General features: G+C 33.1%; 2 protein-coding genes across 2 annotated transcripts in view; one reads left to right on the forward strand and one right to left on the reverse strand.

The window, feature by feature from the left end:
• LOC144858860 (uncharacterized) overlaps positions 1-17888 on the reverse strand; it is a 27523-nt gene continuing 9635 nt past the window's right edge. Inside the window, exons 3-16 of the mRNA XM_078714992.1 lie at positions 12190-15036; positions 11746-11872; positions 11378-11483; positions 10753-10943; positions 9881-10053; positions 9552-9687; positions 8773-8820; positions 7254-7511; positions 5354-5526; positions 4714-4877; positions 3984-4153; positions 3489-3728; positions 2188-2414; positions 1-1513 (exon numbers count right to left, since the gene is read on the reverse strand). Of these exons, the coding sequence (XP_078571118.1) occupies positions 1259-1513; positions 2188-2414; positions 3489-3728; positions 3984-4153; positions 4714-4877; positions 5354-5526; positions 7254-7511; positions 8773-8820; positions 9552-9687; positions 9881-10053; positions 10753-10943; positions 11378-11483; positions 11746-11872; positions 12190-12534 (2613 nt within the window). The 5' untranslated portion in view covers positions 12535-15036 and the 3' untranslated portion in view covers positions 1-1258. The remainder of the gene's footprint in view (positions 1514-2187; positions 2415-3488; positions 3729-3983; positions 4154-4713; positions 4878-5353; positions 5527-7253; positions 7512-8772; positions 8821-9551; positions 9688-9880; positions 10054-10752; positions 10944-11377; positions 11484-11745; positions 11873-12189; positions 15037-17888) is intronic.
• The window catches only part of LOC144835574 (uncharacterized), a 9047-nt gene continuing 8672 nt past the window's right edge, over positions 17514-17888 (forward strand). Inside the window, exon 1 of the mRNA XM_078690655.1 lies at positions 17514-17846. Coding sequence (XP_078546781.1) covers positions 17514-17846 — 333 coding nt within the window. The remainder of the gene's footprint in view (positions 17847-17888) is intronic.

Below are 17888 nucleotides of genomic sequence, written 5' to 3' on the forward strand. Positions count from 1 at the left end.
TCAATTTTATTATTTTTATGACTTATTTCTAAGCAATATTATGCCTGAATAATCCATATCAAGCTATAAAATAGACAAAAGAAAATGTGCGACAGTGTTGCCATGTTGTACTTATTGTTGTCTAAAATGTTAGCATTTTAAAATATTTATATCTTTTGTTTCAAGAAGATTTTGTTGGATTAGCAAATATTACGAATACTATTAGTCGTTCTTAAATAATGAACTTTTTTCTCTTTAGTGGTTGAACATATTGATGAAACTGCCGATTGTTACTTTAATATCCATCCAACACATCCATATTTTGTTCACTCGGGAGAGAGAGAGAGAGAGATTCTTTTAACGTCTAAGCATACTTATTCATTAATGAACCCAATAAAAAGTATAAAAGTATATATTCTATATTCCATTTTCCGATTATAGATGCAAAACGTGTGGATTGTAAGCTTTAAATTCATTATTATTGTACTTTCAGGTTTAAGCTACAGCTTTTATATACCAGTACTATAATATGAATACATTTAATAGCAATAATAAAAGTAAGGTAATAAAACAGCATTAAACATATTCATTCTATTCTATTCTTTACAAGTTTTTATATGGCGCCCAACAATACTTAGTAATTAATTAAAAAGAAAAGTTTTAAGTTGACGTTTAAACAGAGGTGCCGAATTTGCTACTCTCAAATCGACAGAAGGTTCCATATCCGCGGAGCGGTGACAGAAAAAGCATCGTCACCAGCTTTCCGATTAGATCGAAAAGTCGGGTGGGATCATTAGAGGAGCGAAGTCGGCACCTGAATTAAATGAACGCTGGTCACGGTTAAACTTAATTAAATCAAAAATGTAAATATTTTTTAATGTAGGCCTATACATTCAATCTATCTATCAATTGTGTCTAGTATATCAATAATAAATGTCTATGAGTTGGATGGTGGAGAATATTTCATGAGTTGAAAGATTGACTGCTATATTTAACGAGGTGGAATATACAGCTATCTGTGATAAACTTTATGGAGTCTACCTTAAGGTTAAATTAAATTAAATAAAATGTTAAAAATGATCTGAAAAGTTTTATCCTTTTTAAAACTCGTTTTAGTACCAGTTTGGCAGAGGTATTGAGCTGAAATAATCTGGTACAGTAGATCTATAAATTGTAGGCCTAATCATAATGTATTAAAATGCAAAACAAAAACCGGAAATCTATCGCTACGGGAATGTTTTATTCACTGTCAGAAATAACTTTACGAACTGTCAAACACTTATATTAATTTATATATTTTCAAATTCCCGTTTGAATTTGCGGAGGTACATTGTCCCCCGTAGTAGTTGCCTTCAATAATATAGACATCATTGTCCGCAACAAAGCTATCCCATCCAATAGATCTACAAGTATCGATCTCAAAATGTGTTACGAAGTAATTGCCTTCTAGTCTGAAGAACTGTACCTTAACAACGTAACCATTTGTAGCGACATCAGTATATGACGTCACTACAATGTATTGTTGTTTGTAAGCCTGAAATATAAACAAGACAGTTGAATTATCCTTTTAAAAATCCTAAATCAATCTACTAAAATGTGTTTTAAAAGGTCTCATTGCAACCGACTATTTTTTTTTGAGCATACAATGTATTTTTAAAATAATAAATAGTTATTAATTTATTTAATATGTATTTTAGTAACGAATAGTGATCATCAGTGGACTAAAAATCCCCAGAAAATGATTCATGTGCGTCAGTTACGTTCACAACGCTGTAGACAATTACTATTATTTCTCTTTAAAGATGTATTGTCCACCAAAAACATGAAAAATGAAGATTAATTAAATCAGAATTTGAATATGTTATTTTGTAGTTTTAATAAAGTTAATCATTTCCGTAGAAAAAAAAAATGTCTTCAGTTATAAAATGACAAAATAAATAGTTACATTCAACCAAAAACCCATTGGCTGGCAGCCAATTTGACCATTTTTTGCTTTGAATTACAGTTTTTTCAGGTAAATACATTTTTTCGGTCCAATTCTTGGTAAAAGTGGATAACTATTATGTTACATTAAAATGGCATACTAAATTTTTTTTCAGAATTATTTTAACAATAACAAAATTTCCAGTCTTCCGTTACAGGAAACGGAACAAGTGTGAATGTACCTCAGTCTGTATTATCAGAAATATAAAAAAAAAACAGCTTTACCTCAAAGAGTATAAAATGGTAACTCGTGTATGGTCTATCTATGGATTGATGAAGCTCAAACCGTTCTGTTGATTTACTATATCTATATACATGGGTTAACCTTGGACGTTCTTCACTATCCCCGAAGCTTAGTACAACTATATAATACTTTCCATTATTTTGGAAAGAATCTACATGTTGTGGCAAATTTGTGTCTGAAATAGTCTGATGTAACGTCCATGGCTGTACTAAAAGACAAAATACAAAAAGGTTCGTGGTTTACTTTTACATTATTCTCAAGATGGATGACCAGTACACCGGGTTGCATTATTTTTTTTACTATGAGGTTAAGGCAGATATCATGAATAATTCATTACCTCTATTATAAAGAATTGCAAGATAGTTGATCTACTTCCTAAATATACTAAACCTAACCCTCTAAATAATCACTCTCAACTATTAAAAAAAACATGTTCTTGAAAGAGCTCCAGTGTAATAGGTTAAAGCCTTTATCACTAGACCAAACATTTCTGTTGGCAAACGCTGTTTACACAAATTATTTAATCTCTCTACATGCTTATATAGCGCCCTCTATAATGTCCCATAATAAGTCATAATTATTCTAATGAATTATTCATGAATTCTGCCTTAGTCTCATAGGAAAAAAATAATACCACCGGGTTAACGAGAACTATGGTCGTTAGTGCGAGGCTTGAACCTGTACCGATATTATTGTTATTACAACACAGGCTGTTAACTAATTACTGGGTGGATTGATAAAAAAACAAACGGTTATATATACCGTACCGATTCCTTTATTTTATGTTTTTTCTCGACTCATACTACGACTGATTTTTTTACAAATTATTTCAATCTTCTTCAAATAAACACAATTTGGAAATAATGGAACAATCAGAAAAAACTCATATCATAGTGTTTTAGGAAATGACAGTAAAATATGAACTAAAATAAAAAAAATGGAACTTTGAGAATGGCAAGTTTGTCGGTGCTTTGCTTATTTCAAACTCATAATAAGGTCATGCACATTTCAGGTACGGTGTTTATTTGTCACATTTTTCTCTAACTAATAATATATCAATAACTAATTATACCCGTTTCAAACGAGCAAAAAACGTAACGACCTATCTGTACGAACTCTAGGAAAAAGGATATCAGTACAAAAAACATACTACCATAATACTACCGATATCAAAGGTATACTTTGTTTTCTTTCATAAGAAAACAAGAGGAACAAAAAATAAATATAAGGAGAAAGAAAGATGCAGTTATTATATTTTGATAAGCGTTAGTAAAAAAAATACCTGTACTCATCATAAGTGTTGCGTCGGATTCGGTACGACCTAGGCAACTTGTAGTGCCACCAGAAGCATAACCACTGTCACCACAATAACATGCGGTGTTCAAGATGTCAACACCAGCATATTTGTAATCCAAACCACGGCATAGATCAAGACAATCCCAGGCTGTTACACCAGGCGACATAAAAATGTAACTTGAAAGCGCTCTCTCAGCCCCATTATCGAGGTAACAGCCCAGAAGAACTGATATATATTTGAAATGAAACATGAGTATAAGAATTACTGTTTTGGTATTATGTGAATTATTGAAAATTAAAGATTTGTATTTTGTGACAAGTAATTGGGTAAATAATAATCATCTGGCACTTCTATAAAAATGGTAGTTTCCTGATTTTGTTTCCTGGAAATTTCGAATTTTCTATCGGTTTGTTATTCCTATCGGTTATTATGTTGTTTTACGTCATTACATAAAATGTTGAGAAAGTTTTATTATCATACCATCTGACGTGGCCTTTATTGACGTTTTTTGATCAGAGTACATAAAAATTGGTCGTGGTTCAGTCATTTCGTAATCACAATCTTCAAAGGTCGATATTGCCATCCACAGTTTGTGATCTGCACAATTGCCCATGACGTCATATATAACAAAAAATTTGTGTCCATTTGAACTGTAAGACATATTCAAGTGCGAAATCTGGGTTAAAACAATTGAAGTGTTTTTGTCAATTGATAAGTACTGTATGTGACACATTTTCCAAAAATTAATTATTCGTTTTCTATGGTGATTTGATATTATTCTTTCATGTTTGCTGTTTTTTTAAATTAATATACCACAATAATAATATTATTTTATTTTATTATAATTAATATACCTTACCCTCTCTTAATTGATAAAGCCAGTTTGTCGAGTGCCAACATAGTAGTGCCACACTCGTTAGGTAAATACAAAACATGATTATTGTATTTTTTTTATATTTTTATTTTATTTTATTCATTCGAAACCAACAGCGATAATTCACCGCCACTAACAGGTTTTGATACAAACAAAGCCAGGACTGTTTAAAGCACCTTGATTGGTCCTAACATTGGTCAAGGGCTTCTCTCGTCCATTTATAGTCTACTATGAAATAGGATTACATTGCAGCTTATAATCGGGTTATCGCTCAAATCAGCCTGTTTTAAAATTAAATAAAAACATCTACTAATGCCATGAACTGCTATAACTAACCTTGTAGGGAACAGTTCAAACATTTGTGGTGTTTTAGTCCGGAGGTCTTTCCACGGGTAATTCAACAGCCTTTCTTTGGTGAACCATTCAGTTTTACTAGCGTCCACAGCGTTGAATATTAGCGACAATTTAGACTTTCCTTTGTCATATAAAGCAATTTTCACCTGTCAGAAAACAAGTATGAAATAATTAGTAAGCCCGTGACATAGGCTGAGAATGAGAGAAGTGTGGAGGACAAAGGTAATATTAGAAAGAGGAGTACCGTAATTAAAGTTTCATACGAGGGTAGAATTACACGCCTTCCACCTTAAAGATGTATTGTTTCCCCAAAAACATGAAGATTAATTTTTAAAAGTTATTTTGTAGTTTTAATAAAGTTATCACTTCCGTAGAAAAAAAAACACGAAAACTTATCACTTATAAAATAGCACAATAAATGGTCAAATTCAACCAAAAATCAATTGGCTGGCAGCCAATTTGATAATTTTTTGCTTTAAATTTCATTTTTTCAGGTAAATAAATTTTCTTTAGATCCAATTTTTGGTCAAAGTGGTAACTATTATGAGACATTAAAATGGCATATTAAAAAAAAATATAAAAACAATATTTTTCAGGGGGACAATACATCTTTAAAACTTACTTTTGAAACCTTATTCCAAGCGTCAACTAGGCTGCTTTTGTAATGGTCTCTGAAGGAATCATCAAGCTTCATGGCATCTTGGTTTCCTTCATTCCTTGATCCTGCTGTGCTCCACAGATCATACAGGCCAACGTTATTAACACCAGAAACAGCTTTGAACACAAGTTTCCAAGCTATATATGTTGGATATGATGGTCAGGAAAAAAATAATTACAGTAACGCGACGTTAAAACAATGTCAGACAATTAAAAACATATTCTGAACATTGATCATTTTTTTATTTCTTTAGAAGAAGATCTGGACGAGTTTATCCAGTTGAGGGTTGACGGTTTGTGGTCCGTTGAGAAAATTATATTTTGGAAATGTTCATTCATATTATTGCATGTTTTATTTTTATTTTTTTTTAATTTTATTTTTTAAGAAATATGTTCATTTGAAAAGAGTTTAACCATGGTCTCTTTTGTATGGAGTGAGTGCAGAATCTGTTTGGGCTTTAGCCTATTCTCATTCCTGGTTATTTTTACATTGATGACCGAATAAATATTATTATTATTATTATTTATTATTATTATTGTATAAAGGTCATCAACAACATCTAATGCAATGGACAAGCTTAATAAAGATGTTTTCATATAAATTGCAATAATTTCATAATCAGGATGGTGTAGTTGGAACCTACCAGATCTATAACATTTATTACATAATATTACAATAACTTACCAGCGGCTAGAATTAGGTATGATTATAAAGAAAAACAAAAGAAAAACAAAAGAATAGGAAGTTAGGTAATAACTCGAAACTATAGGCAAAGTATAATTGTTTTACATTATGGATCAAACATTTGTAAACACACCTCGTGTACAGTAAGCTGTTATTCAATGTGTAATTATAATATAATAAATACTGAATTGTGTTAATTTGGTACCAACCCGTTAGGTAGGCATTACTGTAGGAAGTTACACTTAGCCTACAGTATACGGTCTCTTTCATCTTACGTTAAGATGTCCTAATTGTCCATCTAATAGTAAGGACAACATCATTTGTTTGTCGTCCAGGTTTAGGTTCTAATTAAAGCAAATTTTTTGCAAACATCCCAACTCGGAAAAATTAAATATTGGGAGGTTTTACGAAAGCTTGTCCAAACTATTATTGAGGGCGCTATACTATTTTTGAAAATATATTACATAGAGGGCGCCATCAAAAATAGCAATAATAATACTAAACATGGGTCAGATGTCTCAAAGGCGGAAAATACGATGCCAACTCATTATTTCACTTATTAAACAATACATGGATTTGTTATAAAAAACTTACGGACCGATATTAGCATATTTTCATTGTTTTTCCCTTTAACTGGAGTAGCAAAAATTATAAACATACGGATATTTTTTGTTTATCCAAAATATCCGGAGGAAATTAAATTTTATTGGGAAATGACATTCTGAAGATTCCCGCCATTATGGGGAGAATTGGAGAATTGTTTGATGTTGTGACCAGGTCCAGTATTGAAAAACAAATGTCAATATAGCGTCCACACAAACCCGATACAGAATCAGGTTGGCGTTTCTGATGTACATTTGACTATACTAAAGGCCGGTGCACATTGTACATTTACACGTGAAGCGACACGCGGTAGGCGTCAAATCGAAGTGAGTCGCGCGAAGCTTGAAAGAATTCAAGCACGAAGCCTTCGCAATCTCCGAATTCATCGCGTTGAAGTTAAAAATCGATTGACGCCTCACGTCTCATTATTCGATTTATTTGATGTTCACACTGAAATCGTTCGTCGCGTCATAGTTACGGTTCGGTTTGACGCTTGACGCGAGTCGCTTCGTATGTGTATTGTTGTGTGCACAAATATAGATTAATATGCAAAATAAAAAAAAAATTGTTGACATACCGCAGTTTATTGCTGGAGTGCCAATATCACAGTATTGCCATGTCCTTGTAGAATCGGTTGTGTGACACCAGGCCGTCACACCCAAAGTCGCGGGATTACGGCAATAGTTGTGGTCTCCTAACCCAGAACCAGGATATGTCTCTGGTGTGTAACTGTGTGTATGAGGCGTTTGGTCTATCCACTTTTGACACGTGTAACCGTCAGTGGTGGTACTTACTATACCTCGATAATCAACACCATCAGTAGCAGTATAGCATTCTAAACAACGAGATGACATATATTTTGACAAACGAGACTTAATATGTATTTTGTTTATAGGCGTCGCTACACGTTACTACAGTAGTCCGATAAGCAAGTGGCTAAAAATGTTAACTTTTGAAAATAAGAACAAAAGAAGACATTGACCAGGTCCGTAGCCAGGGGTAGCCTCTCCATTTACAGCGAATCCCCCTTAATCAACTGCGCACCCCATCAACGACATCCCCAATACCCTCACCCCATCTCTGACAATCCTCCACATACGTGCGCAGCCCCCATGGTACCAAAGTCGTAAATTGACTTGATTCGTAAACTCGATCGTGAACATCTTCTTCATACGTTGATCGTGTCTGTAAACTTCAAAGAGTTGCTAATGTATTGCCGATTTTCGCCTGGAAAATATACGCACTTTGGTCCCTGGATGTAACTGCTGGCTGTGGCTCAAATTCTTAGTGGGCCCGAATAGTATGAATAACCATGAAGGAAGTAAAGGAACCCGCAAAAACTAAGATTTGACCCCAGTAGTAAAACTTTGGAGGATATTGTACAAAAATAATGTAGTTTGGTAACCAAAGGGAAGAAGATCCAAAATTACTTTAGATAAAGAAATTGAAATTGTTGACCAGTACAAGTATCTAGGAATTGTTTTCAATGATAAACTGAGTTGGGGAGACCATATAGACTTCATCAGCAAAAAATTAAGTCCCAGAATGTATTGTATGAGAACTTTATATAAATTTAACTCTTGTGATTTGATGTTACTTTCGTTCTATAGATCCGTTATATGTAGTGTTTGGACGTATTGCCTCTCCTGTTGGGCTGGTAATGTTACCGGAGGGAATAAAGGACGCCTTGAAACTTTCATCCGTCGGGCTGGTAAAATGATTGGTCTGGAACTGCCTTCCTTTACCGATGTGCACCTAGAACACCTCCAGAAAGATTTCGAACGCATTGAGTTGGATGCCTCTCATCCTCTCCACAAAGTGATAATAGACCAACTTAATCCAAGTGGTAGATTGAGGCTCCTCGGTGTGAAAACAAATCGATTTGCTAAATCCTTTATTCCCTCCGGTATCATCCAGTACAACAGGAAGTCAAGAAGATAATTTTATATTGTAATCTTTTAGATGTTTTTATTTGAATGGTTTTATGCTATATTTGTTTTTATAGTGTTTTCTTTGTTAATATGACGAGCAATGAATTTCCTTTTTGAGGATCAATAAAAGTTATCTTATCTTATCTTATACTATAAATGGTTTACCTTCATTTAAAATGAAAATTGCAAATACTGATGCTGTTTTTGGTCGTCCTGAAAAGACAAAGTGTACAACGGTTGGCTTCGATCTAAATAAAAGTGCCATATTATAACTTTTTTTTATAAAACCTTCTTTGATGGCTGCGGCGTAGTATGACATCTCTTTAATTACAAGGCTACATACTACATACTACTTTAGGTCAAAAAAGCATTTAAATTAGCTTTAGATGGTTTGTATGATTTTGATTAATTAATGGAAAAAACTCACGACGTGGAATCGTAGGAAAAACACACAATTAGCATAGAACAGTTTCAATTTCCTGGCGAAGTTTCGTAATGGTATCGCTGCCTTTCGCAGCCTAATAACTAGGACTAGGCTAGGCGCTTTATTAGAGCTAGGCCTATGATTGTTTTTTGGGGAGTTCGTTGACATAATTAACACTACCGTAGGTGTGATTATAAAATTCAAATAATAAATATATTATAAAAAAACAAAAATATATAATTTTTTTTGCAATGTAAAGTATGTTACAAAAGTTCAATGTGAATCAATTGTAGGCCTATCTTTTAATGATGATTCAATCAATCTGATTCAAATGACAGGAATATTTAGATGTGATGAATGTTTTGTATTCGTGTAATGGTACAAATAATGGCATGAGGTGAATGATGAAAGGTTATATTTCAACATTCATCATTACACTCATAAACATTCATTATTTGTATATTGATCTCTCCGAGACCTGAATGGGTGACGTGTAAAGTTTGCCAAGAATGTTTCTTACCATAATCGTGACGTTGCCGATAGATCAACGTATCTTGGAGATCTCCACCTGTATTGCGTGTCTGTGCCAGTACTAGATAGTTACTTCCGTCCATTTCAAACATGTGCGAACTTTCTACTCCATTTGTTTCGATTAACTGAATAAAAAAAAAATATATCGGATAATAATCATTAACATTTTATAGCAAAAAGAATTGGTTATAATCAGAAGATACGGAAGGCATTATTATTATTTTGATGATATAACAGAATATTTAATTTAATTATATTATGATAGCTAATAATACTGTCAGCTTCTATAGTCAACTTCAAAAACAATATTACATTTACCTGAGAGTACTTGTTACCAACACCATCTCTTGTAAAAGAAAGCATTTCGGAGTTTGTAGTCTTAGCGGAGTTTTCATATCGAGCAACGAACCAACTTGAGTCTCCTCTACTATCTTGTAAAAATGATGTCGAACAACGTCCACATTCCGTTGTGAACGGATCCTCAAATTGTTCTTTTTAAAAGATATTTCACAAATCAAATTTATAAATAAAGTAATTTGTAAACCATAAACAATATCTGTTGTAACACAACTAAAAACTGTACTTTGTTTAAATAAATAAAATATATGAATACATAAGGATTTATATAAATATAAATCAGCATGCATTGCAGAAAATATGTCACATTGTATTCTTTATTCTTGAAGATGAACAAAAACAGAAAAATACTTTAGAATCATAATGACTTGCCTAACTTTTTGTCGGTGTTTGTTTTATGTTACCATATATCAACCTTACTAGTATTACCCCCCTAGTGTCTTATCAGAGAAGAGTGTTTTTATTTCAAGAACGATTCCAAATAATTGAAACTAATCAAGTTTCTTGAAAATAAATGTATCCTGTTTACGACAATACTCTTTCCACATCTGCAAAAAGTAACAAGTTGGTGTAAAGGCAATTTTGGTAAAATTCTACCGAGATTTAAAAAAGAACCGGTGGAAAAACACACTAGCGAGAGGACGTTTTTTTTTTGTTCCGATTTGTTACTGCGTATGTGTAATTGTCCTGGAATTTAATTGACCCGTACAGCAGTAGATGCATAATAACTTAATAACATCCCAACTAACATTCTCTCGAAGTTCGCCAATGCGAGCATAAAATCGGACATCAAATTATGTTACAAGTTGTAAAAATGTGCAAGACATAATTACCAGTTTCTGGGTTAAAGCGATATGTGTTCAGAAGATCTGCTGAATATGTCTTTGACATTGCAACATACACATTATCTTCTAGAGTAAATATATTAGGGCGCCAAATACGACTATCTTCAATGATTTGTATCTGCTCAGATGTTGATGTCTCCAAATTATGTCTATAAACGTATAGGCCTTTCGTTGATCCTCTGTAGACAAACATTGTTTTAAATAAAAGCAAAAAATGCTTCACATTTGAACGAAGACACCAAGTAGCCATTATCAAATCATTGAATACAAAAAATAGAAATAACAACCTCAACTATTAACTACAATTGTAAACACACATGATGTATGCCTGCCATTTCAAAACGTGAAATAGTCTCACAATTCAACGCATAAACAATCACTATCATCTGTATAACTACACATATTCAATTGCTCATTGACTAAAGCTCTGTCTACACTATTAAACTTTATGTAAAAAAAATATGTACACGATGATTTAATATCACTACCATATTTGGGTACATGTTTTTGTCAAACTAGCTTGATAGTCTATACAAGGTTTAATACATCGTACATCAAATATTGGAAAATATTGTTACACGTTGCAAACAGTTTAATTAAAATTATAACTTACCGACTTCCGACAACGATGTAAAGGTTTTCTTTAGACCAGAAATGGCCTATACGTCCAGGATACCCAACTGTAATAGTATCCGTTAAACTAAGTCGATCTTTAACTCCTAAACCATAACAAAACTTTATTAGGAAACACTACGGAATATATGTCGAAACTCTCTAAAGCACTGTCTACACTATCAAACTAGTTTGACAAAATGTGTGATGTGCCCAAATATGATAGTGATATGACGTCGGCGTGTCCATTATATGGGCACATCACATTTTGTCACATAAAGTTTGACAGTGTAGACAGAGCTTAATGTTATAGTTTAGTTTAAAAGAGATTAATTAATTCAAATGTTGAATTGTTAGTAATTAACTTACCATGCTCGCAGTTAATGCCTCTGAACCTCTTTGCACAGACACAGCTGTAACCTCTGTCACTACAGTCGTTAACGCAGCTTGCTCCATTCTGACACAAGTTTCCCACTGAACATGTTCCAAAACGACTCTAAAAGAGCAAAATAAACAGTATGGTATCAGGCAACGATACGTACGGTATCTAACACAAACAACTTACTTAAAACATTACAAATTGTCCTAAAATATTGAATTGGAAATAATAATAATAATAATAATAATAATAATGAACAAAACATATCAAGTAAAAAAAGTATTCACAGATCATATTATGTTTAAAACATTTTTATTATTCAGTATAGACCTATAGAATTCTGAGTCAACTTGCTCCGTCTAATGTACTGCTGCAGAGGCTTAGTAAGTGAATTTATTAACTTTATTGTTTGATAGAAAACAACAAACACCTACCTGTTTCTTGGGTATTTCTTGAAGACCATCAAAATGCACCGACTTTATATCTTTAACAAGCTTCCTGGTATTCTTGCCCACCTGAATCGAATACAGCGTGCAGGTGTTTTCAGCAAACGCGAACGATTTACAGTTAGTGTCTTGACGACAAAACACTGAACAACTCGCCAAGTCAGTATCGTTGTAAGTAGTCATAGCATCTGGAATTGTCCAGTGCTTGCGACCATGATAGATGGCATTTGTTTCCGTATTTGGACATGTCACCACGGCACTGGTAATACGGAAAAGAAATATAAACGCAACGGTAAATTGGACAAAGATTGTGCTATACTTCATCATCGTCATTTTCTAAAAGTTGTAATGAACGAAGAGTTTGTTCGTGTGTATTGCTAAGTTGACAATCAATACATCGAATTATGGCTGTATTTTTAGACATTACTATAATTCATTTCATTCAGTTGATCACTTTCAATACAGCCAGATCGATCAGTTTAGTTACAGTATTCATTATTATCAATAAATGGTATATTTACATATAGATTCACATTATTAATTTTATTGATTGGCAATGCTATTAATTACTCCTTTCTTCATTATCTGATATAATTTACACAGTTGTAAATAAGTTCATCACGGGTGAATGTATAATAAATATAAATATTATTACGAATTTTTCAAGTATTTAAGTTTACTTAAATGTATGTTATATTTTGCAAAACATATTAAAACCAAACAGCATTATTGTTATGCCCTGATCATCCTTACCACCACAGGATTGATACGGATGTTCTAGACGACAGTTTTTGTCTTTTAAGTACCATAAAATACAACCCGTTACTTTATTCTACACGCTAAAAACTATACGCTTAAAACGAATGTAATGTTAATATAATAAATATAAATAATGTTTCCTTGGCTAAAAGAGGACAACATGTAACTACTCAAATTATTTTTATAACATAAACTTATATCAATCAAGTTCTCAAATATGTAAACAAATTTAAAACGGAACAGATGAGTCCAAACGGAGTCCAAACGGAGACCAAGACTCGAGCTAGACTCGGCCTACATTACCAATTATATATAACGATTGATCAACATTATTTTATCATAACATATAACATAATAGCACAATTAGTATGTGTATGTACTGTACACTTTGTAATTCTAAATCCATTGATTTTATTTATATTTCGGATTTTTTGGAGGAATTGGCCACGCTTGAGCAAAGTCTATCGCGTGCAATTGTTCAATTTCAATCAATTTCTTTGATGAATAACCTAATAATTATGTAATTGATTGATAATAATTGATTAAACCAAAAACTTATTTACAGACCGTGTCGATCTCTATCGACCGATAGACGACGTCATCATCAGACTGCTAACCACCAAGCAGAATTGATCAAGATCTCTGATACAGATAAAAACGTTTTGATTAAGTATTTATTACTTATTTAATAATTTAAAAAAACATGTTTAGCATCCATACAACTAGAGTAGGAGGCTAAATGAAATGAAAGATAATGGATTTTATAAAAGCATCACTAAAAGAAGAACAAATTAAAGAAAATGAATTAATAGCACTGTATTATAGTCATGTATTACGTTTTAATTGTTGTACATAGTTAATGTTTCTTTTGAACTCTATAGTTCACTATGTCGGTCGGTCGGTCGGTCTGGTATCACTATGCGTTTTAGCACGCGACTTATGGCTGTTGGCCTTGTTTTAAGTTAAATATTTTCAGTAAAAAAGTTTCGCATGTCACCGTGATGGCGCTAGTTACAATCCGTGTAGTAATGCGTGCTTCTTTAATAGAATGACGTAATGCATACCTACGGAGAAAGATTAGTAGGCCTACTCGGGGTCATGCGGGTGCGGAAGACCAGTGTACGTTTATGCTAATGTGACAACCCAGATGTATGTTTGTGAGTGTCAATCAAGTACGAATGAATTTAGCTGATTGTTGATGTTTTTACTTGTCAGAAGCGTGTCGTATTGACCGACATCATATAACTATTTTTAAAAAGTGTAGCTTAAATTATTCCTATTTCATGGATTTTCAATGTTGTCGTCATCACTATTAGTCGATAGTTCATGATTAACGGTTGGTATTAACTCTTCATCTTTCGCTTGTCTGGACAACCTCCGCGTACTCCTCACAACATTGTAAATAGCTGTTATACAAAACAGAACCATAAAACTTGATGCAATTGAGAGGGCTACTGTAGCTTTCGTATTTAGATGATCATACTCTGTTGTGAACCCATTACAGTTGTTAACTCCTGAGATATCTTTTTCGGAGTAAGATATACTAACCACACATACACAGTATTTAGTAACGTGCGATAGGTTACCTATTATTACTGAACTGATAGTAAGATTTATCAAAATTGTTTTCGAGTCGAGTTTTAAATCTGATAATTCAGTGTTTTTGCAGTTGTCTTTGTAATTCAAAACAACATATTGTTTAATCGCTAGAGTACTTGAAGGTACATGCCAATTTACCCTTGCTGATGAACTTCCAAGAGGTACTGCAGAAACATTAAACGCACCATTAATATTTGTCTTGTGGGTTGATAAATGTTGTGTATGACCTCCAGAAGATGTGATGTGTCTTGGAGTAGTAGGCCTAGCATCAGATACCGTAGTATTGCTTTGTGTAGCAGGCCTAGAAATATTACTGATAAGGTCAGTTATAGTTTCTAAAGAGAATGCGTTCGTTGAGACTTCAGAGTCAGTAGTTCCAACAGATGTGTTGGTTGACAATTCTGTTGCTACTATTGTGACTATTAATAATTGTATGCCTAATACCAATAAGGAAAACATCATGATTCCGTAAAATTACTGCAAATAAAAACAAAAGTGCATCTTTTAAATATTTTTGTTGATAATTGACCATACCAAGAAACGGGTATTAGACAACAATAATTTCAGTGAATTCCCAATAGATGGATAGATCAACGTTTTATAAAGATTGAATATCCCCTCTCTCTTTTACTTAACCTTTATTGCGCAGTCATATTGACTGATAGATAATGGTACCGTATCGATCCTACTACACAGTTCACTAAATCTTACTTTAACATGTAATTTATATTCTGGACGAAATCCCAAGAATGGAAGCATATATGAAAATTGGTTGTGAATTATTTATATTATGCGATAGTTTGGTTTTCGCTGAAATGGTTTGGTTATAATAACCGGAAAAAATAAATATTCCGGGAAAGACTATTAGAAACCACAGACAAACAGGCTTAAAATAAAGAACAAATTCAATTGTAATTCACATGGATATTTGAGGGTCACGGTGCATCCATATCACTTATCGGCCTCGTTGGCAGGACTTTAATCTAACATGGGATTTCCAAATCTACTATCTCAACAAGGATATTAATATGATATTGCTTGTGTAATAAACACACTCACTGTTTCATATATTAAACTCCAAGAATTTTAATTATTGTTTATTAATATTCAAGCAGTTTTTGTAATTTAACTTGGATCTAAATCCTTCACGTTGTTAACCAGTAGATCTATAGAATCCTGAGAAATAATCTATAACTTGACTCACCCTGTTAAATAAGCAGATCCGAATGTGTTTTTAACGGTGTTAAACTACACTAGTTTGATATTTTAGAGCCTAGCATCTAGTAACACTGTAAAATCTTACCAGCAAGATAACGAGCACGGCCTGGTTGCTTAGGCCTACTACTGCTGTTAGGCCTCCTGCATACGATATGAGGACGGAAACATCTATCTTTAATAACCGGATTTCCTATTCATGCATCGTAACACACAGTGCATACACCTAAATATGTAATAATTTGCAATTAAGCGTAGGCCTGAACCGAATTTGAATAGTCTTATCTATTTGCGTTTTATGTTTAAACATTCCACGATAGGTAGATAACGAACAAATACGATTCAAAAGTGTGGGGTTTTGCATAGTTTAGCCTTATGGAATGAGTCGGATATATCACGCAGAATTTTAGTTTACAGATATGAAACTGATTCTGATTCCCAGTGTTTCGTTTTAAATTACCAAGACAACAACTGCGTCATATGATCTCGAATTAGGTAGGCCTTATTTTTTTTCCAAATATCTTTGCTGTTTCAAAATAGAGGGCCGACAATTGAATAAAAAAAAAGTTTCAAAAGAGTCTAATTCATAATGAATGGCCTACTTGTTTGATTTGATTTTTGATTTGATTGAATTTATTTGGAAAATCATCATAGAAAATACATACAACGTGATAAAATAAATTACTGACATTACAAATAATACATTTATAAAAGATTTTCCAGGATAGCCCCAAAAGCTTATCAGCCTATTTCCATTGGGATCCTTTTACAATCTAAAATATAAACGTTACGAAGTATTGCGTTGGAACAATCCGTGGGGGTTGTTGAGCATAGAGAAATACCTCTCGTCCGAAATGTAAAAAAGATAGAAGCCTGACAGACAGACAGACAGACAGACAGACAGAAAGATAGATAGAAAGATATATAGATAGATAGCTACTGCACCGTGCACGTCACAACATTATTCGATTATAAACTCTGTAGATAATAATATAATACTGTATATATCTATAAGTAAAAATGCTAGGTCGGATGCCATCCTGAAAGATGAGTAGTAGTAGTACATGTTTTCTATTAATTTATACGTAATTTTACTTTCTATAGACCAGAGATTCCGAAATAAAAGATTGAATTGAATTGAATTAAATTTACGTCTATGAAAAGTTGTTAAATATGTATAATTTCAAACAATTTTAGACTAATTTCAATTTCCTTACGAAGTACTTACAGAGATATTAACATGGCCTGTTATGTGGGTTAAAGACTGAATATGAATGTATATCTTCTGATCAATTTGAGACCTTATTGTATAGTGATCAGTGGTTGTCGAGATTTAGGACCTATTAGTGTTTGGTCTTATAACCTTTAACTTCGCCACATTTTCAAAAATCCAAAAAAGATTGTTTGACAACTCTAAACCAATTTCTGAAGTCAAATTCTCTGGACCTGAAAGTGCATACGAAAGTTGATCTAGCTACTATAATTGATATGAAGCCGAACTGGACATATTGATTATTGAACACACAGTAAAATGTTTATGAATTTAAGGACGTTTTTCATGCGGAAAGTAATGCGGATGAAAGTCGATTTTACATTTTTGAGGACAATTCAAGTATTACAAACAACACAATATCTAACATAATTATTGATTAATAAATCCAATAACTAACTAGATCTATAACTTAGTGTCTTAAGCATAATATATAGGTCTAAACAATTCATTACAGTTCATTTCTACAATGGCGACGGACATTACAATTTCCCAAGCTGTTTTATGCTTGTGTCTTTTCCCTCTCACAACTGCCGTAGTGACATGTCCCAATACGGAAACAAATGCCATCTACCATGGTCGCAAGCACTGGACAATTCCAGATGCTATGACTACTTACAACGATACTGACTTGGCGAGTTGTTCAGTGTTTTGTCGTCAAGACACTAACTGTAAATCGTTCGCGGTTGCTGAAGACACCTGTACATTGTATTCGATCCAGGTGGGCAAGAATACTAGGAAGCTTGTCAAAGATATGAAATCTGTGCATTTCGATGGTCTTCAAGTAACACCCAGAGAACGGGTAAGTCTAGATTGACCGTAAGTTATATTGTTGACCACATGT

The sequence above is a fragment of the Antedon bifida genome, chromosome 2 (genome assembly GCF_963402885.1).
Source record: "Antedon bifida chromosome 2, ecAntBifi1.1, whole genome shotgun sequence".
NCBI classification, from domain to species: Eukaryota; Metazoa; Echinodermata; class Crinoidea; order Comatulida; family Antedonidae; genus Antedon; species Antedon bifida.